The sequence below is a fragment of the Gopherus evgoodei genome, chromosome 6, assembly GCF_007399415.2.
Source record: "Gopherus evgoodei ecotype Sinaloan lineage chromosome 6, rGopEvg1_v1.p, whole genome shotgun sequence".
In the NCBI taxonomy this organism is placed as follows: domain Eukaryota; kingdom Metazoa; phylum Chordata; order Testudines; family Testudinidae; genus Gopherus; species Gopherus evgoodei.
Window position 1 is genome coordinate 102,464,941 of NC_044327.1, and position 24,934 is coordinate 102,489,874.

The 24,934-nt window shown below is 41.8% G+C and overlaps 1 protein-coding gene across 13 annotated transcripts in view; it reads left to right on the forward strand.

The window, feature by feature from the left end:
* ARL15 (ADP ribosylation factor like GTPase 15) overlaps positions 1–24,934 on the forward strand; it is a 322,749-nt gene that overhangs the window by 128,035 nt on the left and 169,780 nt on the right. For all 13 annotated transcript variants that reach the window (XR_004000954.1, XR_004000951.1, XR_004000952.1 and 10 more), the window contains 2 exons: positions 7,868–8,012; positions 13,918–13,977. Coding sequence is in view for 6 of the 13 variants with exons in the window: in XM_030567017.1 (XP_030422877.1) it covers positions 7,868–8,012; positions 13,918–13,977 (205 nt within the window). In the remaining 7 variants the exon portion in view is untranslated. The remainder of the gene's footprint in view (positions 1–7,867; positions 8,013–13,917; positions 13,978–24,934) is intronic.

Consider the following 24,934-nt stretch of genomic DNA (forward strand, 5'->3'; position numbering starts at 1 on the left):
GCATCACCAGCGCTGCAACTCCCTGTTTGCAGCGCTGGCCGTACTCCCGTTTTGTCTCGGGTGTAGAGGATCCAGCGCTGGTGATCCAGCACTGGTAAGCAAGTGTAGACACTTACCAGCGCTTTTCTTGACCTCCGTGGAATAAGCAGGTATCCCAGCATACCTGAGGAAGCCTCTCTGGTAATCAAGCAGGTCTCCTTCCCGGTTTGCTCTCGCGTTCCCCGAACCCCTCCTTGAAGCCGCCCAACAGCGCTGCAGTGTGGCCACATCTAACACCACTTGCAGCGCTGGTTGCTGTAAGTGTGGCCACTCTGCAGCGCTGGCCCTATACAGCTGTACTAATACAGCTGTAACAACCAGCGCTGCAAAATTGTAGATGTAGCCATACCCTCAGTTACCTCAGTTAGTCCTTGAAAGTGCAGGAAAGAAGAGCTTTTTATGTCAGCTGTTCACAAGAAATTCCTCAGAAAATCTTTACATAGTTGGCACTCTTGGAGATGGCAATAATCTATGCCCTAAAGAGAAGGTGGGCTCATGAGAATCCTATGTGATACTTTGAAAGAAGAAGGATTACAGGTAAGTAATTTACTCTTTCGCTTGCCAGTTATTCAAGGATATTCCACTGTTGAGAGACATGGGTGTTACTGGCCTGGAACTATAAACACTATTGTCTATTAATCGTAATTATATGATGTAGCAGTGGTTTACTCGGTCTGATATTGGATGCACCTGCTGCCTGAGTTTCCCCATTTCTCAGCTTCAGTTTCCCAGTCTGAGAAGACGCTATGGTTCTCTTAGCCTGAAGTCTTTAGTGCTTTACTGGCTCCAGGGTGATTTAGCATTTGGCCTCTGTTCACACCTTCTGGAGTAAATTATAATCTAATGGCAATACAAGTAAACATTTTCCACCTCAGATTCTTCCAGAACAAGCCCTTCTTCTAAGGGTCTGGATCTATCAACCTTCAGTTTTTAGCTCTTCTGTTGAGTGGAACCCAAGAGAATGGGAAGCTGAGCTCAACACTCCTCCTTCCCTTTGTAAACAGAGGTGGATGCAGCAACTCAGAATGAGGTGATACGGGGGATGTACATGCTCCTTCTACTACAGATTTCTGACCAAAGGACCCTATGTGATTTGGTTGTTTTGCCTTCAGCCACCAGAGTTCTTGCCTAGACCTCTTCCCATGTAAGCCTACTTCCGGCATCTCCTTTGTGTCTCTTCCCTATGCCTGAATACAGGCTGCTGTTATATCTTCCAGCCAGCCTTGTTTCAGTCACGTTCTCTCCCATGACATGACTCTCATGTCCTGAGAGGTAACCTAGTAGCAAGTAAAGACTGAACTCAGACTCCACTGGAAGGGCCACCCCACCTTGTGACACCTGGTTACACTGCAGGGCAGTGTTAAGGGAATGGTGCGTATCCATTCCTTAATGGCTTTTGATTTTTTTAAATTTAACCTTAACTGTGAATTTCCTGGGTTTATAACGCTTGTGTTTGGGATAATTACAACATCCCTGTAATGTATTTTACCCTAAGCTACTGCCAAATACTCTCAACGTTAACTCCATATTAATGTCGTTTTTATCTAGGAATTGCAATATATTGGTGGTGGCATGTGAAAAACTGTGCAGGGTTTTTCAGTATTACCATATGACTAGTTGTGCCTATCACCTTGGATTTCTCATCAGTTGAAGAAAATTGAAAATGGCTCACATTGTTTCCATGGCTCCTTTAAAAACTCTAAAGCTGTGGTATTACTTGTGCTCAAGTAGGCATTTGATACTTATAAAAAAGGATTTTTAACAACTTTAAATTTTACAGCTTTTAAATTGAAGTAGTGTAAGAGACTTTCCTTTCACTAGAGCAAGTGCCAAAGAGCGCCCTGTAGTGCAACACTCATGAGTCCAGTACTGTGTTGAAACAATGGCAACACCTGTGCTACAAATACCCAAGAAGACTGGGATCGGTGATGACAGAGTTTAACCATTGCTAATAATTCTTACACCTTTTTAGCTTTACAGGGAAGCTATGAAGGCTGGGAAGCCTAAAACTAGCTCTTACCAGCTGTGTGTTTGTGGGCTCATAGTACTTCCTAATCTCCCTGTAGTCTTGGTTTTAGTGAACAGATTTGAAATGAAATATAGCAGATTCTTGAATATTTCACTACCATGTCTACTTATGAGAAATAAAGCTGAAGACCTTTGTTTAAAACAAATTAAAAACACCTTTAATGCAATTGTTGAAAGTATGTGTACTTCTCATGCTGGTTAAATTCTGGACTGTTGATCTTATCTATGTCCATTTGTCACTTTGTTTAATTGTCAGTTTTTGACAGTTAATATTCTAGAGTCTAAAATTGGTCCCACAAAGTAAAGCTTATTCACTGTCCTTGTGAAAGTTGGCACACTCGCCCAGAAGGTTGAGTTTGAGTACCATAAGAAGGGTAGTTCCAAGTGTGGGCCTGACAGTGCAACTCACTATTAGGACAGGGATTGCTTCTCTACTAGTGTCCCCTCTGCTCTTCTCTGGAAAAGGTTCAGAAAAGGGCAACAAAAATGATTAGGGCTATGGAACAGCTTCTGTATGAGGAGCAATTAATAAGACTGGGATTTCTCAGCTTGGAAAAGAGACGATATGATAGAGGTCTATAAAATCATATCTGGGTTGTGCAGAAGTAAAAAGGAAGTGTTATTATCCCTTCTCATAACACAAGAACTAGGGGTCACCAAATGAATTAATAGATAGCACGTTTAAAACAAACAAAAGGAAGTATTTTTTCACATGGCACACAGTCAACCTGTGGAACTCCTTGCCAGAGGATGTTGTGAAGGCCAACACGGTAGCAGGGTTCAAAAAAAAGAACTAGATAAATTAATGGAGGATAGGTCCATCAATGGCTATTAGCCAGGATGGACAGGGATGGTGTCCCTAGCCTCTATTTGCCAGAAGCTGGGAATGAGCGACAGGGGATGGATCACTTGATGATTACCTGTTCTGCTCATTCCCTCTGAAGCACCTAGCATTGGCCACTGTCGGAAGACAGGATCCTTGGCTAGATGGACCTATGGCTGCTCTTATGTTCTTAGAGGAGATTAAACATCTCATAGCAGTTTCTGAAAAGAGTAGGGGACTGTCCCAGTGTCCTGGGAAGAACAATATCAAGTATATAGTAAAATTTCAGTTGTGGGTAGTGGTGCTTCTTTTTTTTGTTTGTTTTTGTTTGTTTTTTTGCAGTAAGTGGCTAATAATTTAGCCAATTGAAATTTTAAAGACTGTTGTGAGTACAGAACTTTTACAACAGCATTTAATTTTATATTCTGTTGCTCTTACTGGCCCATCAGCTCAGGTAGCTTCTTGTTGCCCTAAGAAAAATCTATAATCAAATCAGTAGCTGAGTGATGTTTTTAATGTACTCCGTGAGATCTCTGAATATGTAGTATGGTTTTAAATATTGCTTTTCATTAGGGGCAGGAAGTGTGTCCAAAGATGTTTTGTGGAGTGCAGTGTTCACTTGGACTATTTACAGTAATTGTTGTTATTTACAAGATCTCAAAATGCTTTACAATGTAATCAATCAGACCCAGGATTGCAAGGAATATGTATATAGATAAGATAAATGATTGTTGCATTCCACAACAGCACATACACACCTTTAAATATTAGAATGCATTTTACTGAGATAGGAATAACGACCTCATTGAGTGCATTAAAAACAACATTAAGCTACTGGTTTTCATTGTAGATTTGGTGGTGAGAAGCAGCTACATGAGTTAGTGGGTCTGTAAGAGCAACAGGAGATAAAATTAAATGTTGCAAAAGTTCTGCATTCACAACAGTCTTTAAAAGTTCAGTTGGCTAAATTATTAGCCAGCTACTGCACATGCATGTACATGTGTATATACACACACCCCCTGAAATTTTAGTGTATACAGTAACTCCTCACTTAACATTTTAGTTATGTTCCTGAAAAATGCAACTTTAAGTGAAACGATGTTAAACTAATCCAATTAATGTAAAGTGGGGGCGGGGAGGTTCCAAGGAAATATTTTTGGGCAAAGAAAAGGCATTATATACTGTACAGTAGTGTACTGTACTCTGGTTGGGAAGTGCCCCGGCTTGCCCCACGCAGGCACAGCCCTCTGCAGGCAAGGAGGTTAGGCGGCAGCAGCAGCAGCGGCAGCTTCCCCGGAGAAGAACAGGCGCCGACTTTACCGGGAATGCTCCAGGCCCGCCTCTTCCTGGCCTTGCTCCACTCCAGGCTCATTTCTTCCCACCTCGACTCCACCTCCTCTCTGGAGCACGCCACATCCCTGCTCCTCTCCCCCTTCCTCCCCCGGAAAGTCCTAAGCACTGCCAAACAACTGTTTAGTGGCGCTTAAGACTTTCTGGGAGGGAGAGGGAGGAGTGGAGACTCAGCGCTTCCTTGCTCCTCCGCCTCTCCCAGGAAGTCCTCGGTGCTGCTGAACAGCTGTTTGGCAATGGGGGACGCGCTGGGAGGGAGGAGAAGGAGTCGGAGAAGAGAAACATGTGCTATGCTTCCTTATAAAGTTTCTGCTCTTCCACAGAATCTTAAAAGCAGTGGACAAAGCAGGCAGTCAAATGACATTTATAAGGGAGCATTGCACAAGTTTAAATGAGCATGTTCCATAATTGAACAGTTACGTAACTTTGAAACAGCGTTAAGTGGGAGAAGGTTAAGTGAGGAGTTACTGTACTTAATATTGTCTTTCCAACAAGCACACACGTTTCTCATCAAGAGTTTTTAACAAAAATTATTTGTGGAAATTTTCCTCTTTCACACATGGATGTGACTTAAATGTTTTTTATTAACCTGAGATCATTTGGGCCCACACCTGTGAAAAAGAGAATTGTTTTTTTAAACTTAAAAGCCTTATGACAACTAGGTGATAGGTAACAGAGATGAGATATTTCTGGATGACTAAATTTAAAGACCTTGTCTGCACTAAGAAAATTTCCTGTGATAGTTAATATCTCACTGTCAATCTGCTTTTTGTCTTCAGTCCCCTACTCAGTCCACCAAAACAGGGTTGAAAATGATATGGCTAATTTTGACTGGACTTTCTCTGACCTGTGCTGATTGCTCCAACCTTCCCTCATGGTCTCTTCTCAACATCATTCCATACCCGCCCATTTTACTCTTTCTCCCTGTCTTGTTCCCTTCACTCTTTTCTCTTCAGTGTCCAATTTGCCATCTCTTTTCTTTCTACCCTCCTAAAGGTGGAGAAGGAATCATGGAACAAACATGTGTTGTTTTTTTTGCCATCACATTGTTCACTCTGCTTGTGTGTTATATTCCTTCCTTCATCCTATGCTTCTCTTGTCTATTTGGGCTATAAGCAGTTTAGGGCAGGAGACTCTTCTGTGCCTAGCACAATGGGGTCCCCGTCCATGGCTGGGGCTCATAGGTGTTCTGATAATACAAATAATAATAAATGTGGCTTCCAGAGCTGTGAGATCTGATCTCTGTAATGAATGTTCAAATGGTGTGGCCCATTTTCATTAATAGCCAAACAATTTTCTACCCCTGCAGAGTGGGAAGGCAGTGATGGTTGCCCAGCATTGCTAAAAGATAACTTTTTCTTAGTGTGAATGGCTATAGTTAGGTTTCAAATATGTCTTGCTTATAAAACTATTGGCCAGTGAGATTGGTAAATGTAGATTACTGGGCAATGGAAGTTTTAAAAATGGTTTTATAAAATCTTTAAATGTGTTACTGATGGTAGCACCTGAAATGGGAAGAAGCTGATCCTTTTTTTTAAATTTGGCGAATGATAAAAAGTATGTGTAGCCTTTTAAGTTGTGGAAATATTTTCAGGCCAACACATTAAATGGTTTTAAGCACTTACTCCTTTTATTTCAATAAAATAACATGTTACATTCAATATGCAATAAAATTCACTATTCATAAGACAAAAAAACCCCAAACATATTGCAGTAAAGCCTATATTCTTTCCATATACAAAAATTGATATTTTCTCTATTTAACTACATTAATTGGAGTGAATATTTTTGGCCAAATCATATATTTTCACTTTGGCTTTTATAAAGGGAATAGAGAAGCTATGTGGACTAATGTGTGGAAACTGGCTCTGGAGGGGAAAAAAAAATTGTTTGTTGAATCTCAAGTTTCATTTAAAACTTGCTTGGTTCACAATTAAATCGGGGGTTTTTCTGTCACCATTGCATACTCTGCCTGGAATCTGAACGTCAGCCTGGATTCTTCCTATTTTATGTGCCATTGTTCCTTTCTTTATGAAGATTGTTTCTTTAGATTGGCTGGTGTAAGGAAACAAACCAATATGACTCCAGAATGAAACATTTTGCATTGGTATTGTGTATATTTGCGGTGTGTTAATCTTTATGCAGGCATAGAGAAGAAAAAATGTGTAACAAGACTGATAATGCCAAATCCTGTCCTCAGACAGACCTATTATCTTCCACTCAAATAAATAGGTGCACATGGATATGAGAATTCAAGCCTTGATGCTTTTAAAATAATGAGGTTGAGTGTTACGCATTTTGTTTTCAAAAGAACAATTAAAATGTTAACACTCCTGCAGTTTAAATTCAGTATCAATAATATAACATTTAATCCAAAATAATTCCATTACAAATTTAGTATCCTAGTAAACTGGCTGTTGATCATGTCTCCCTATAGTGGGTGGCCTGTAATGTACTCCGCTTGCTATTTACAAGCAACAGTGTTAGTATTACTGTAGCTAGGTGGTAGACTCACATTTCTGGTGCTGAAGCTGCTGGATTTGATACCTAGTGACGGATCTTATTGTGTGTGTGTTTCAGATATGCAGACAGTCATGAATTGTCTATGCAATCACATTTTCTATCACTTGCTACAGCTTCTTTGTGCCCTACTCTTGGGGTAGTTGATACTGATGAGTGCTTGCTGAGAGAATGCTTTGTTTTGGTCAGTGCATTTTATATACTTAAGTAAACTGTGATGATGATTCATACTTGAATATAAATATTATGCAGAAGCCTTTAGCACTGGTTTTGTCAGAATGGCGATCTTTTAAATTGTTTGAAAGATTTACCTGTAATGCATAAATAAAGGTCTAAAGGACTAATTAATTGATGCACTGGCTCTTAAGAGTTGCCATAAGAAAGACATAGTTTAAGCAGTTTAGTATTTCATGCAGTCACACAATGATTAATTTACACCTCTCTATTGTATCGTGTGGTGAACAAAGTGTAAGTTCCTCCTAAAATGTGTGCATTAATAAACCCACATAGTGTGTTGTGTTTTAACTGTTATAAAATTATCCTGAAAGTCAGTTCAAGCTGACTGTAAACTGGACATCATCCCCTTGAAGGTACAAGTAGGGGAATATTGGGGAGGGGATGAAGACAATGTCACCAAGGGATTTCCTCCCTTTCCCAAAGCTGCGACAACTGGGAGCATCTAGCTAGCAGCAGCTCTAAAACTGCTTGCTAATTGGGCCAGGTATGGCATTAGTTAAAAAGGTGAATAGCATTTGCATCTCCTGCTGATTCTAATGATGGCAGCAAACATGGTTGGACAAATATTTGAATAACATGCACTCTTGTCTCATTAAATGTGCATTTTTTATGCTATTCAGGAAATGCAATCAGATTGCCCATCCCATGCATATCAGATTTAGAGTATTGATTTTTCACCTAGTGCTTTCTTAAAAATCTGGTTTTTAGACTCTGGTTGGGCTAATCATAGTCTAGTAAATACTGATTGTAGCAGGACATTTGGAAAAGAGAGAATATTTTGCTTGTCTTTATTACCTTTAATTTTGTGAACTGGAACTTTTTAATTTTGTTACAGAATTTGTAAAGTCTTTTTTTTCTTTTTCCTGGCAGTGTTTTAAAGCGCTTTGTTGCAAGGGACCACCACCTCCACGACCTGAATATGACTTGGTTTGTATAGGTCTCACTGGTTCTGGCAAGACAAGTCTACTGTCACAGCTTTGCAGTGAAAGCCAAGAGAATATAGTTTCTACAACAGGTATGATGCTTCTGTCAGGAAAGTTTTTTCAACCAAAAGTAATGTTTCTAATACTTTAGAAAACTGTCAGTTAAATTATGCATTCCTTAAAATAATAATAATGATGATAATAATAATAATAAAAAGGGGGATATTATCTCATATTTGTTTCTCTATTAATCATTCAGATGCACACAATGAAGTGAAATGAAAAGAAATATGGGAACTAAATAGTGAATACGTAGAATAAGCTAATCCTTGATACTCTTGTAGCCCAGAAATTTTGAGTTTACAGTAGCAATTTTATAAAGATTAGTTCCTAATATGTTTATATCAATTATCCAAATGAACATTTTTTTTTCCCCTTGGCTACTTCCTATTTAGTCCCATTTTCATTGTTCTACTGTGTGGGGTGTGTGTATAGTTTGAAAAGTGTGTTATCTTTTGTTTAAAGATGAACAGCTACACTAACTGGGTTAGATTTAAAGTGTGTGCTGCAGTTACTCTGAAACCTGTCATCTACAGCATAGTAATTCATTTTTTAAAATAATCTTTTTAACAGTGTTTAGAACTGAGTAATAAACCTGAGGAATTTTCACAGAAACATACAATCTGGTGCATTTTAAAAGTGAGAGAGCTCTCCAGTAACATGGGTGGTGTATCTAAATAGTTAATTTCTAAAGGTCCTACCCCCTGTGGATTTTTCCATAGACACCAAAAAAGGGAAGAAAGAAACCTTTGAAGTTTTATTCCTTAAGGGGCTTTGCTACATAGGCACAAAGTGAGGGGAAAAGGTGATAGTAAACGGGGTGAGATAAGGAAACTAGAGGATACACATCAGGACTTAGGTCCTTCCAAAGTCAGTCACTGCAGCACTGTGGAATGTGTAAGTAACCAAAAGAAAACTTAATCAATGGTCAGTGTTTATTGCTGGTCATAGTCCTTTCTCTTTGGTCAGCGAAGGAGAGGAATGGAGCAGGAACAGGTTTAGATCAGAGAGAAATTCTACAAAACCAGGGTGAAATAAAGGAGTTAAATATAAACAGACATAACTAAAACTTATAAATGTATCTATACCAATGCAAGAAGCTTAAAAACAAACATAGGAGAACCAGGATGCTTGGCAATAAGAGATGATTGTGACATACTAGGCATTAATGAAAAATGGTGAAATGACAAAAACAAATACCTGGGTATAAAATTAATAAGGAGGAGAGATTAGGTTATAAAGGAGGGAGAGCAATCTTGTAATTTTTTTCTAGTTATGCGACCCTAGCAATTGAGTAAAGTTGATTTGTTAGTGTGATAGGGAAGGGGTGTATGACAGTGTTTGTGTGAGGAGTTGGTGTATGTAGGTATGTGTTTTCATATACACCTCTACCCCAATATAACGCGACCTGATATAACACGGATTTGGATATTACGTGGTAAAGCAGTGCTCTGGGGGGCTGCACGCTCCGGCAGATCAAAGCAAGTTCGATATAACGGGGTTTCACCTATAACGCAGTATGATTTTTTGGCTCCCGAGGACAGCGTTATGTCGGGGTAGAGGTGTATGTGGTTTTGGGTTTTGCATTCTTGTCCATGAGCAGCCTTAACTGGTTTTCATGGTGTGCTCAATATCCTCACATTTTAATAATTTAAATAAAATAGAAAGATAAGAAATTTAAAAATGATTCAAGATAATACTGTTTCTTACACAATGTGTATTTAACCCATGGAATTCATTGCCATTGCAGTTATATCTCATAGACTTTAAAAGGGATAAAACCCTTCTGTTTCAGGGCATAAGCCAACATCCAGCTCACGTGGTTAGGAAGAAACTTGCTCTATGGGCAGGTTATTCCAGAATTGATCTCTGCAGGTTTCTTGCATCTTCCTCTGAATCATCTGTTATTGGCCAGTGTCAGAACCAGAATACTGGAAGCCAGTGGTCTGTCCTGGTATGTCAGTTCCTTTATTCTGTTTGGGCAGCCCTCAGAATTGTACCTGAACAAACCACTTCAAAGATATTGCATGTGTAAACATGTGTGCTATGCTAGAAGTTAGAAGCCCCAAACTTCCCTTCCCCAGCCAGGGGCAGCCCTAGGCATTTTGCTGCCCCAAGCATGGCAGGCAGGCTGCCTTCGGTGGCTTGCCTGCGGAAGGTCCGCTGGTACCGCGGCTTCGATGGACCTCCCGCAGGCTTCGGGCGGACTCTCTGCAGGCAAGCCGCCTAAGGCAGCCTGCCTGCCTCCCTTGCGGCGACCGGCAGAGTGCCCCCCGCAACTTGCCACCCCAAGCAGGCGCTTGGCGTGCTGGGCCTGGAGCCGCCCCTGTCCCCACCTTCCTGAAGGGGTGCTTTCCTCTAAATCCCCCATCCCTTCCAGTCTACTTGATCCAATCACAGTGTCCCTTCCATAACAAGTACTTGCACTGGATATCTGCCACATTAACCTAACCTCCCTGACCTGCTGTGCGGGAGGTGAAGAAACCCTCTCCACATTGGCCTGTCTGGTGATGAGGGAAAAATTCCTTCCCAGCCCCCAAGGAAAAAGGGTGACTAGCGTAATGCCCATAGTAGATCTTAAAGAAATCCAGTTCTACTCTGATTCCATGGATGGGAAGGTGGGTATTTGCCCTGCCTCAGTATGTGGTGCCTGTCAGGGTCCTTGACTGAGGTGTCCGCCAATATCCAGGGTCACTCTCTATGTAAAAGTCCTTTGTCTTAGACTGCAGCCTCCCAATTGCTGCACATATAATCTTGGCCACAGCCATCCTGGGCCATGCCTCAGTTTCCTCACAGTTTTGTTATCAATATCTGCTGGGACTGTGGCCATAACAACCCTGATCTGGACCTTTTTTCCCCTAGTGTTGGTCCCCAATTTATGCTGGAATCTTGGCTTCAGACACACCCTGAGCTGTGCTTCAGTTTTTCCAAATTTCTTTCCCAGTTTCGACTGGAGTATTGGCTGCAGCTGCCCAGAGCTGTGCCTCAGTTTCCCCAATTACTGTTAACTACAGAGGTGCTTGATATACATATGTCCCCCTCACAGAGGGAACTCTCTCAATGGTCTGTGGCCCCATCCCTCAGTTCCTTCTGCAAGATGGAACACTCAGAGGTGTTTGGTTTGTAACATTCTTCCTGCCATTGCTCTGCTGCAGCCTGGTCCCAGACCTCTGCCAAGCTTATAGAATGCTGTACCCCTTAGAGTCTGGACTCTAGGACTTGGGGAATCCCTGTAAGAAATTCCAAACTGTGGGAATGTCCCTTTATCTCCCCTATTCTCCTTCTTGCCCCTCACAGCTCTGTAGTGGTAAGAGTCCACCCATCCGCCCTCCCTCTTGTAAGAGGGACCACACAACTCTGTGGTGAGTAGAGGGTGCTGCCATACTAGCTGTCACACTGGACAGCCTTCCTCCCATCATACGTGCACTTGCTCTGCAGTGGGATGAGAGGTCAGGCAGCCTGTCTGTCCCCCTCTATACCCCCCCCCTGGCTCGGAGGGGGACACCCATTCATTATACTGTGTTAAGGGGGTCTAGTTAGCCTCCCTTGCAAGGAGCTACCTGGCCTTTCTCCTCTGGCTCAAACTGTTGCTACTCCAGGCTTTCCCCCAACACCTATATGTTTCCCTGACTGCCCTTCCCCACTGCACATGGTCCTGCATATGAATTGGGGGTAAGGTGAGAGAGAGGGAGTTCAGCTTGGTCCTCAACCCCCAGGTCCCTATGGGGTCCATTCTCCCAGTCCTGGCCAAGGAAAAGCCTTCTTTGAGTCCTGTGGTGCCTCCCACCGCTGCTGCTGCCTTTTCTGCATTTTTGTGATCCTGGGGTGACTTGACCCTGTCCTCACTGAGGCCCTACTGATCACCCTGAGATTTCTGGAAACCCCCAACATGGTGCTCCTCAGGCTCCTCTGCTGCTGCCTAGCAATTAGTGGGAGCCCAGTATTCTCTCCCATTATTAACCAGGGGCCAGAGGACCTTCTAGGCAAACTAGGCAGCTGCCTAGAGCAGCAATTTCTGCTTAGGTGCCAGGGGCAGTTGGGCCCACCCAGACTGGTGCTTGGGACCCAGTGTGCTGGGTTGCAATGCCACTCGTTCAAACTTGGCCAGGCCAAACCAGAGCGAATGGTGGTGCAATCTGAGGCATGGCCCCACCATTTCTTCCCTAACCACCAAACTATCAGAAAGCTGGCTGTGTGCCCCCTTCCCTCCCCAATTCAGAGCCTCTGTTCTAGGGAATGGAAGGGGTTCATTGCACTCAAGTTTGGGCTATGGCAGCAGATTGCCATGAGCAGCTTCAAGTGCAGTGCTTCTTCCTATGCATCTGGGATCTTCTTCTGTTTATAGTTTATAAAGGGCTAATAAATGATTATTAACCTTTTATTAAAATATTGATTAAATTGTTACAGATTTAGTCCAGTCACTCAATGGGTTGGTTATAAACGTATGTAACACCTACTGAAGTGTTTGTAACATACTACTCATGTCTGAACAGGGTTGTAATGTCTACTACATAATTTATTAACCCTTTATCAACATATTAAGAGTGACCAAGAAAAGCATACTTTAAGTAAAACAACGTATGCAGTTCAGTTTATTTTCCTAGTCTCTTTCTATGTTAAAAATCCTAGAATGGTTACCTAATATTATTAGTATTAATGCAAAACTTCAGTTTCAGTAAAAATTTTTTAATGGGGATTGCCAAAAAAACATGCACGTTCTATCAACTTCTATTTTTTGGACTTACATTCCCACATCACTTTTAAGTTAAGTACGAATGTGGAAGATGGGGATAATGCTTTGTTGCACAAGTTATTAGCAGAATGGAGTTTCTGTGGCAAAGCTAATAAATCTCTATTTATAGAAAGGTTATGTTGACAAGCTTATAGGTAGGGCCCTACCAAATTCACGGCCATGAAAAATGTGAGTCAGACTGTGAAATTTGATCTCCCCTGGGAAATCTGGCTATTGTAGGGGAAACCAGATTTCACAGAGCTGCGTGCCAGAGAGCAGCACCTGGTGGCCAGGAGCCCAGCTCTGAAGGTGTGCTGCCACCAGCAGCGTGCAGAAGTGAGGGTGACATGGTATGGGGAGGTTGTAACTTTTTGTGGGGGGAGCAGGGCTAACCTTACAGGTGGGCAACTGAGCAATTGTCCAGGGCCCTTGGTAACCCCCTGCCCCTCTCCTACAGCCAGCCCAAGGTCCCTTTAACTCCCAAGTGCTGGACCTGGAGCTGGGGAGAGGTGGGGCTGGGGGTGCCCTGGCCAGGGGTTTCTACTTTGCACCAGACTCCAACTGATAGTCCCGGATGGTCTGGGGAGGGATAGGACTTCCTCTTCCCCTGCACAGGCTGCTCCCAGGGCAGGGTCAGACCCACCTCTGGGAACCTCCCTGGCTGTAGGAAGCTTTGCATCTGTTGGGTGGGAGCTCAGCTCAGAAGGCATCGCCGCCACCAGCAGCAGTGCAGAATTGAGGGTGTCTTGGTATGGTATTGCCACCCTTACTTCTGCACTGCTGCTGGCAGTGGTGCTGCCTTCAGATTTGGGCACCAAGCCAGCAGCTGCCCTCGGGCTACCCAACTCTGAAGGCAGTAGCGCAAAAGTAAGGGTGACAATACTGAGATGCCCCCCCCACACACCTTTTGGTTGGGACCCCCATGGTTACAATACTGTGAAATTTCAGATTTAAATATCTAAAACCATGAACTTTACAATTTAAAAATCCCGCGACTCTGAAATTAACCAAAATGGGCCGTGAATTTGGTAGGGCCCTCCTTATAGGTCTACTTGTATTCATTGATTTGCTTCTGTCCAATCTATATTTAATGTGACTGAGTAACCTATCTAAAACCACAGTGAGCACAGTAGTTTTAATGGATACAGTCTATTCTAAAATACCTTACCAAATAAGTTACTAACACTTTTTGTTTCTAATTTTAGGTTTTAGCATAAAAGCAGTGCCATTCCAGAATGCTGTCTTGAATGTAAAAGAACTTGGAGGTATAACACTTTTAATCAATTTCATATTTGATCGATATTTTACTTTCATTTCACTGTATAAAGGACAGAGTGCTGCCAGGGCTTGCAGCTCACCCAACCCCAGCTGCTGCTCTGGCGGGCTGGAGACCACTGTTCCGATGGCCCCGAGCTGGCCCAGAAGAAGTCAGAGGTCCTGGAAAGTAATGGAATCAGTGACCTTTATGACAGAATTGTAGCCTTAATTATGACATATTTGTCTATGCATTTATATTGTACTTGTCACCATAGTGCCTGAGTGACAGATATCTGAGTTCTATTTAGCTGTGCAATTCTTTCCCAATGTCGCAAAATAAAGTCACTTGGGGCCACATTTTGGAGTCTAAATGTAGTCAGTTAAAGGTAGATGTCAGGTAGTTAGATACTGATTTGGACTCAAGGGCTTCAGTGCCCAACCTGATGGTTGTTTATTTTTAATATTTTTTTTTGAAGTGGGAGGGATGTTTTCTGTTGCATTAGGGTGAAGATTCTTAAGAGGAGGTGGAGCTTTCTGGAGGGCTGAAAAGTGAAGACCTCACTTGGAAAGAGATGCAGGGCAGCTTTTACATATGTTTATATTTTCTGTAGAAGCATGGTGAAGACTGCAACACCTTTGACTTGATTGCAGTGCGTCAGCGTGTTGATCCTGTCGGGCATTGTTGGCCCCTGATATTTTTCCCCTTCCTCTGTTTGTGTATGTGGAGGTGAATTGCTGTATATAGTAGACTACATCATTTCTGTATTGGTATAAACAGTGTACAGAAATAAGTCTTACCAGTTTAGTTTTTGTAACTTCTCTTTCTCTGCTAAACTTTGTTCTGGAATTTCTGCCGTTGATGTTGAGGGAGAGAGGCCTGTATTAGGTTAGTTTTTAAGATCTCTGTTCCCCCCACTCCACCCCACCCTCCCAAACACTAACATGTTGTGGCTGAGTTTTGTTTTCTGTACTATAGCAGTCTTGTCTGGGCAGTTGATGTTGAGAATCTGGAGAGGCTGAAAGGAATCTGTCTTCAAAGGTTCACTATTCATTGCAGCATGTCAATCAAAAGGGAAAAGTTCCGTTTAGATTTTAATTTGTGATATTCTCAATTAATTTAAAAATTGCCTTGCAATCTTAGCCTTTGGAAAATTGCAAGCCTTGTCCAGTTGCCTGAGCACAGTGAAGTTTCATTTGAAATACTTTAAGGACTGACTGTTAAAACTCATACTTTCTTTAGATTTCTTCTTTCAGCAGCCAAGCAGTTATGTGAAACAGATGCTGATTATGTACTATTCCTTTTGTTTGGCTGAAGGAATACTCCTCCTTGTAGTGGAAGGTGGTGTATGTACCATTCTAGTTACCTCCTGGAGCTTCTAATACACCCAGGTTCTCCATTTCTGTAGAATTATACAAAAAAAATTTCATTTACAGCTTATAGAAAACACAGCCACTTTCATATTATCTGCTGTTCTTGGTCTCATTAACTCTTCATCATTCTTTAGTATTGTTTGAGACAGAGAGCAAAGCTTGCTGTGCTCTGTTGCAGACATTTGCCTTTTATCAAACACTGTTTTAGATTCTTAAACATCAAAAAAGTGAATTAACATGTTCAATTTTCTGATTATTTGACTCTTGGAGTATCCTGACCTCTTGCATCATTTAGCTGAACAAATTATATTGTATTTTTAAACAATATTACCTTGGTACATTGAATCTGGTTTGAATCCAATTTCTAAAATATTAGAAGTTTTCTTTTTAAAAAAAGATTTTGAATCAGTAGAAAATCTGTGGAGACTTTAAAATCACAAATACATAAATACTTGAAATATTTGAAATGCTGTTCTTCCTTCTTTTGCCTAAGTCCAGTGTCCAGAGTTAAGTTTCTCTTTTGACATAGCAATTGTGTAATTCCTTTTGTTTTTTCTTCTTAAATTGCAAGACTTTAAGTTTTGAATTTGTTAAATAAATGAGATAATCTGTTTCTTTGATTAGACGACTACTCAGAAGATTAGGCATTCCTTAACCCAGATGCCCCAAAAGGGTACTTTTACTGTGTAGATATAAATAGCCCCCCCTCACTTAGCTAAGGTACACCATGAAATGGTTTGAGTAGCAACCGTGTTAGTCTGTATCAGCAAAAAAGAACAATGGCCCTCAGCCATGTACATTGGCCAAACCAGATAGTCTCTATGCAAAAGAATAAATGGACACAAATCTAACATCAGGAATCATAACATTCAAAAACCAGTAGGAGAACACTTCAGTCTCTCTACTCACTCAGTGACAGACGTTAAGGTGGCAATTTTACAACAGAAAAGCTTCAAAAACAGACTCCAACGAGAAGCTGCTGAACTTGAATTAATATGCAAACTAGATACCATTAACTTTGGTTTGAACAGAGACTGGGAATGGCTCAGTCATTACACTAATTGAATCTCTTTCCCCATGTTAAAGTATCCTCACTGTCAACTGTCCAAAATGGGTCATCTTGATTATCACTTCAAAAGTTTTTCTCCCCTGCTGATAATAGCTTCTCTTAATTAATTAGCCTTTTACAGTTGGTGTGGGTACTTCCACCTTTTCATGTTCTCTGTATGTATAAACATCTTCTTACTGTGTGTTCCGTTCTATGCATCCGATGAAGTTGGTTGTAGCCAACGAAAGCTTATGCTCAAATAAATGTGCTAGTCTCTAAGGTGCCACAAGTACTCCTGTTTTTTTTTAACCATGAAATGGAGGAGTTGGAGGTCCAGCAAAGCCCTAGCGTGGTATTGTAGGCAGAAACGGCACTTGATTCAATATAAAATGTGGGAGATGAGAGAATGAGAGAATGTGAAGAGACTGGAAAAATGGCAAGAAAGAAGCTGACTTTGTCTGTTTAAAATTTTAATTAATGAATTTAGTGTTGGTGAATTCCCTGGATAAACTGAGCCCCTTGGTTTATCCACAGTACAGGTACTACAGGACAGCACCAATGGCAAGCTTCTTCACGTTATCTGGCCAAGAAGTCTTATTCATAATCTGGAGACACCACCTCTGGAGTGATAGTAGTTTAGTCAATGTTTTTCTTTGGTTGCTGGCTTCATGATACTAACAAAATCAGTGCTAGTTATTGGTGGTATCTGAGACGTAGATACTTCATCGTCTTGATTTAGTTCCCAGTAACACATTTCAGAATAATCACATCAAATAATGTTTACATCCATATAGTCATGTAATTTTAGAGACCAAAGAAGCCAAATTTGGTCTTTTAATCCACCATCCTGTAAATGGAAGGTTGAAAATTGTGGTGAAATATTTCTAACTTACAGACTGATGGCGTTGAAGAATTAATTAGAGATAGAAAAATCTAAGTTTTATTATTTATTATTCTTGATTGCCCAATTGAGGCTGAAGGAGGTTTTCTGTACTGGCAAATTCTAAGCTTCTTCCAGCAGTGGTCCACCGCAAGCCTTGCACCACTTCTCTGGAGTTGTGCTCCTTGCTTCATCGGTATGTGTTTTGGGCCATGAAGGAGAAGATCATAGTGAAAACTTGGAGTATTGAAATATTGTGGCCATTCAAGGAAGGAGGTTGAGATGGGGTAACAAATTTTAGGTAGCGGAAGGACCAGAGTTGTTACAATAAGAACACATGGCTGCTTTAATTTTGGAAGTTTGTTTGTTGACTCCTTTCTTGTTGACAATTCAGGAGGAGTCTGAAGAAGGGATTTAATGAACAGAAGTGAATAAACAGCTTGGTGAATCATAATTAAGATGATATTCCATGTGTAGGAGGCAGTGTAGAAAAAGTAATTGCTGTAGAAGAAGTGAATGAGTGGCATATCAAGGCTGACATCGTTGGAGGATATAGGGGATGAGTACTACTATAAGAATAGGTGGCTAACCCAAAGAACAGAATTTACACGAGCTGTGTAATTTTTTTTTTTTTTTGTCTTGTCACAAGCAAGAGCTTGATTACCACAGGGGAGATTTGAGACCATGGCAGACCATATCAACCCAGCTGCAGGCTCAACTACAAATGTCTGTATGTGTCTAGCTCCTGCGTCATATGGCTTCCTGCACCTATAGAAGTGTAGGGCTGGAAGGGACCGCGATAGATCATGTAGTCCATCCCCCTGTGCTGAGGCAGGTCCAAGTATACCTAGACCCTCTCTGTCATGTTTGTCTAACTTGTTCTTAAAAATCTCTAATAAACAGATTCCACAGTCTCCTTTGGTAACATATTCAATATCCTTATAGTTAAAGAGTTTTTCCTAATATCTAACCTAAATCTTCCTTGTTGCAGTCTAAGCTGATTATTTGTCCTACCTTTAGTGGAACAATTTGATCACTGCCCTCTTTTTAAGAGCCCTTACCATATTTGAAGACTTATCAGGTCTTCCCCTAGCCTTTTTTTCCTCAAGAAAATATGCCCGCAATATGCCAGACTTCATCTATGCGCCATGCAAATCTTTGTATCTATACAGCAGACATCAGCAAAGTGTAATTTAACAAATACAAATGTGAGGTGCTATGCTTAAGGAAGAAAGACCAAATGCACAAATACGAATGGGGGCTAACTGGCTTATGACACTGGTCTACAATTTTTGAGAAGTTGTCTGCTTCAGAGATAAAATGTGATATTTATTATGTATTTTGATGTGCTGAATTCAAATATGGCAATTAAAACAACTGATTGGCTACTGTTTCTAAGATATTTAAGTTTTTACATTTTATGTCTATGTATATTGTGTAGATAGTAGAGTTTTAATCATAAATTGTAAACCTAGGTCTTTTCATCTGTTTATGGTTGCTTTACATGATAATATTTCACCTGTCCTGTTTATGGAACACTTTAAAAATCAGCAAAAGGGTTATGTAAATAAAATTTATTATGAAACTGTAACGTGCTTGGATGCTCTGCAAGAACGAGGCCCACACACACTGTGAGTTATTTGGCTTTAATGAAGGTAGAGTGACACATTTGCAATGGGGACTCTGGGTGTTGCTGTCACTTTGGCGGGGAACCCAGCACCAAAGCTCAGCTCGGCCTGGGTCGGAGTCCAAAGGTGGGACCGGGAGCATACAGCTATATATACACAATACAAAAGCAACTCATACATATGCAAAAAGGGACTTCCCACAAGCTATGCCCGCCCTTTGGCCTAAGGCCATACAAACTGGTTTCAACCAGTTAAAAGCAAGTTATAACTGGCATGCCGTGTCCTACAATGACTGGCCACTTAGCAAGCAGGGGCTTTCCACAAGGCCACCGAGAAAGCGGAGATACCCTAGGTAGGCCGTGACATAGTTTTCCGCAGTCCCCTACAGAAACAAAAGGTAAAAAACTATTATGTACATAGTTTAGTCCTATTCAGTGTCTACTCGGCACTTCTTGGCTTGTCTCTTGTATTCATTAAATGGAGCATCTCTTGTCACTGTCCAGCAATAGTCTGCAAGCATTGATGGGCTCCATTTGCCCTGATGGCCTGCCAGGAGATTCCACTGCTGTAGTCTGGAGTCCAACAGCTCTGCCTTACTCTTGGGTAGTTCCAAATCCCTGACAAGGTCATTCAGTTCACCTTGTGTTATGAGGTGTGGTTCAGTGGAGGAGGATGGGAGAAAATGTGGGTCCTGTGACACTGATGGTTCAGGACCAGAAGTTTCATCCTCTTCCTCTTCCTCGTCTGACTCAAGTGAGAGTGATTCTGGTGCATCAGGAACCGGCAGTCCTTCTCTTTGGGTACTGGGCGTATAGCTGATGGAATGTTTGGATAATGCACAGTCCACTTTTTCTTCTTTGACACACCTTTCCCAACTGGAGGCACCATGCAGAAGTAACAATTGCTGGTATGATCTGTTGGCTCTCTCCAAATCATTGGCACTGCAAAAGGCATAGATTTCCTTTTCCTGTTCAACCACTGGCGAAGATTTGTTGCACAAGTGTTGCAGCATATGTCTGGGGCCCACCTCTTGTCCTGATCTCCAATTTTGCAGCCAAAATAAAGGTGATAGGCTTTCTTAACCATAGTGGTTATACTGCGCTTTTGTGATGCAAAAGTCACTTCACCACAACATAGCAGAAGTTATCTGCACTGTTCACACAAGTACGAGGCATCTCTGCTCACTTTGGCTAAACAGAAATGTGTCCCTTTGCAAAATCAAACACTGACAAATAAGAGAGCACGACACTATGATTTCTAGAGCTGATATAGGGCAATTTGTTCAGCAGAGTGATGTAAGCTTCGTTATGATTGCATCATCCATGACTTCTAGGAATAACACATGATATGAATTGCATCATATGATGCAATACCAGCTTCAGATTGCATCATTCATTGTTTTGCCTAAAAAGCAAGTACTGTCCAAACCCAGTCATAGATTTATTCATAGATCCAGTCAAAGATGTATTTTAGTCATTTCTGGTTTAAATTGAGATCCCTTCCCTTTATAACTCACTTATCCTCCGCCATTCCCAAGTCAAGGGTCGTATATACTGACCCAATAGCATATCTTGAAAACTAGAGCCAATCAACAATTTTAAGCATCATTTTCATTCTCAGTGACCCAGAATTAGTAAAGTTGGACTACATTTATTTCAGAAGCATTTTGTCTGTAGAGCAGTGTAATAATAATTGGAGATATATGTATCTCCTAGAACTGGAAGGGACCTTGAAAGGTTGTTGAGTCCAGCCCCCTGCCTTCACTAGCAGGGCCAAATACTGATTTTTGGCCCCTCAAGGATAGAACTCTCAATCTTGGGTTTAGCAGGCCAATGCGCAAACCACTGAGCTATCCCTCCCCCCCACTGCTGATAAGGATCTGGGAGTTGTGATGGATCACAACCTCAACTTGAGTCAATGCAATACAGTTGCAAAAAAAGCAAATATAATTTTAGGTTGCATTTACAGAGGCCTAGTATGCAAATCAGGGAAGGCGATAGTACAACTCTACTGAGCACTAGTAGACTTCAGCTGGAGTACTGTGTCCAATTCTGGTCAACAATGTATAGCAAGGATGTAGAGAAACTTGAAAGGATCCAGAGGCAAGTGACATAGATGTTCAAAGGGATGGAATGGAAGCCATATGAGCAAAGGCTGAAGGAACTGGATATTCTTAGTTTGGGAAAAGAGATTAATATTTGAAAGGCTGCCATAAAAAAGATGGAGAAGTTCTCTCTTGCCATGGACAGCAGGACAAGATGCAATGGGTTCAAACTACAGCATAGCAGATTTGGATTCAATTTCAGGAAAAACTTCCCAACTGTAAGAACAGTAGGACAATGGAACAGACTGCGTTGGGAGGTTGTGGAAGCTCATTCACTGGAGGTTTTCAAAAGGGAGGATAGCTATCTGTCTTGGATGGTTTAGACACAACAAATCCTACATCTTGGCAGGAGGTTAGACTAGAAGACCCTTGTGGTCCCTTCTAACCTTGTGGTTCTATGATCACATGGCATGAGAGTTCAGGTCTTACTAGAATTCCTCTCATCATTAGATTCATGGAAGGACCTTTGCTGGGTGTGCAAAGAATACCACTTTTTCACCTCTACCTTCCAAAATGCTGGGGACAGATACCTCAAAGTTAGAGGTGGGGAGCTCCCTTAGACCACTTTCAAACCCAAGGCTTCTGGACTCTTGAGGAGACTCACTTTCACATAAATGTCCTAGTACTTAGAAATGCTGTGAACCTAAGCATTTGGCTATCTCTGCTCTGCAAACTAGCTGTTCATCTTGGGAACTGGTACCTTTGTCACCAAATCTCATCAGTGATTCTGCATCTATCAGACTTATAGAATCTTAGACAACTACAAGTGAACTGTCAAGGACTCTGCCCTGCAGACCATCTTCCGTAGATGGGGATAACCAAGATTGGGCCTGTTTACTACAGGTCAGAATGAGAAATGTCAACATTCTCTTTAAGGGGAGTTGGGCAGGGAAGGTCCAGGATCCAAGTTCAGTGCATTTCTCATCTCATGGACACCAGGGATCATGCACATCTACCCACCAATGCCATTAATAGCAAGCGTCCTGAGGAAAATCACGCAGGACTCAGCAGTAATGGGTAATACTAGCCCCAGCTTGGCCCATATAATTTTTGTATTCAGACCTAAGGAATGTATAGCCTCCAGTCACATAACTTCTTACCTGATGTGATCTAATAGGACTGTGGTCAACGTCTACTCCTGAACCCAGTATTGTTGCAGTGTGGATGCTGGCTGGTTAATTTCCATTGAGAAAAACTACTCATTTGAAGCCCAGAACATTTTGGTGCATAGCAGAAAAAAATCTACTAGACTGGCCTATACAGCTAAATGAAAGAGGTTTTCTATTTGGGCAGCACAATGTCACCTTAGAAACTTATTTCCTGATATTCTGGAATATCAGTTAGCTCCATAAGAAAATATTCAGAAGCAATATCAATACATCCCACTTTTCAGGTCATATCAAATTTTGCCAACCCTAAGATTCCTCAAGGGCCTCATTAATGTGTTGCCCCCTGTTAGGGAGCCCCCTCCGTCTTAGAACCTCAGCACACTTTTAGTTGGTTTAATGGGACTCCTTTTAAGCCTCTGGCAACTTGCTCTTTATACCATCTATCTCTGCAGAATTTGAAGGGCAGAGGAAATTCAGGCCCTTATGGCTGGTCCACTGTATGCCATATTTCACAGAGCTAAGATAATGCTTAAGCAGCATGCTAAGTTCTGATCAGATTTATTTCAGATTTTTATTTGAATCAACTGATTTCCCCACCCCACTCCTCGATTCCCAGTTTTCTTCCCTAAGCCTCCAGAGGGAAGACAAAGTGCATATCCTTGACACGTGTAGGGCTCTTTAATAATACCTTGATAGAATGAGACCTTTTGGGGGAGCTCTCAAGCTGTTTGTAGCATGTGCAGAAAGGGTTAAAGATCAGGCAATGTCCATCCAAAAGTTGTCTAAATAGGAATGTCTAATTATATTAAAACATGCTATGAGCTAACTAGATTACATCTACCCATGCTGGGTGGAGCCCATTCTTAGAGAAGCTGTCTGAGCCCTAGTAGAAGTGTCCCTGTCTCAGTAATTGCAGTGCAGCTATACTGGAATCAATCCATGCTTTCACACTGTTCACCTCCTATTTAGTATAGTTGTATATAATGCAGTGGTGTGCAAACTTTTCCAGTCATGCCCCTCCATTAATAGAATCTGTTCACGTGTGTGTCCCCCCCACTCTCCTTACTGCACAGCCAAGGCTTCCTCAGCAGCAGAGCTTGGGCCAAAGATGGAAGTGGGGCAGGAGCTGGGGTTGGAGTCAGGGAGAGAATGAGAGCAGAGCTGCAGTCTGGAGGTAGAGCAGGAATTGGGGCTGAATGGGGTTGGGGGCAGAGCAGGGCTGGAAGCATGGCTTTCCCTCCCTACCCCTGTGGGTACTGGACCCTCTCTCCCAAACATTCCTCCATGCCTCCCTAGGTTGGCGCGCCAGTTTGGGGACCCACTGATGTAATGGAATTTGTTTTTATCTTTTTCCTTTCTAAATGAAATCATCTTTGAGATTTCCGCTGATTTCCTGTAGAAAAAATAGTATATGATTATGTAATTTAAGACCGCATCATAATTCATATGCACAAAAGGAACAAATTAGTTTGCACAGGCAACCATAAATCTGACGTTTCAAGTGCTTAAATTTGCAACCTAAATAATGTTGTTCTAACAGTTTTTAAAATATAATTAGTAAAATGGAGACCAAGCTGGAGGCAGCAGTTAGCAAATCGGAAAAATATTGAAGCTATGAATCTCAAGTTAACCTCACTACAGAAACATGGAAGGAAGATAAAAGCAGGCGGAGATGATTTTCACAAACTGCGGCTTGTTTAGTAACAAAAATATAAATCTTCATACAACTATATGTATATGCTGATTGCAGTGTTGCTGTAACTGCATTGGTCTCATGATATTAGAGACAAGGTGGGTGAGGTAACATCTCTTATTGGTAAGACCTGAGGAGGAGCTCTGTATAGCTCGAAAGCTTGTCTCTTCCACCAACAGAAGTTGGTCCAATAAAAGGTATTACTTCACCAACTTTGTCTAATATGTTCATGTATATTTCTGGTTTTGTATATGTTGAGTACACAGGCAGCACACACCAAAAATTATCATCCCACAAGATTCTTGTTCGCCTCTTGTGCTGTTTGTGCATGAACTCCTGGATTGCTGGAAGCCCTGGTCTACACTGCATTGTTAAATTGATGTAAGTTGTCTTATGTCAACCTAATAATGAATGTGTCTACACTACTAGATCCTTTCTGCTGACATAACTTGCCTGCTGTGTCGACTTAATTACTCCACCTTCGTGAGAGGCATAGTGCTTATTTCAACGTTGTTAGATTGACTTAGAGGCAGTGTACACACTGCGTTGCTTACATCAATTTAACTGGCCTCCAGGAGGTGTCCTATAATGCTCTGCTGTGACCGCTCTGGTAAACGTTTTCAACTCTGCTGCACAGCAGCTAGGTACACAGGAAACAGCCCCTCCCCATTAAAGGACTGGGAAGTTTTGAATTTTCATTTCCTGTTTTATGGCATTGAGAGCTCGTCTGCACAGCTAATCGTGGCAGCTCCATGCTCCAAATGTACTCCAGTCTGGAGTACACAGGAGGTGGTGGTGGATCTTCTTGGTCTGTGAGGAGGAGAAGCTGTGCAGGCACAGCTTTGATTCAGTTGCAGAGACAGACTTCTATGAGCAAATCATGCTGCGCATGGGGGAGAAGGGCTGCACCAAGGGCATGCAGCAGTACCAGGTGAAAATCGAGGAACTGAGGCAGGTGTACCAGAGACAAGGGAGGTGAACAGTCGCTCTGGTGGTAGATGTGCCACTGCTACAAGGAACTGCATGTGATTCTCTGTGGCAACCCCACCACGACCCCCAAGATACCTCTGAGGAGTTGGAGTCCCAGGCCAGCATGGACAATGCTGAGGAGAAGGTCTTGGATGAGGAAGAG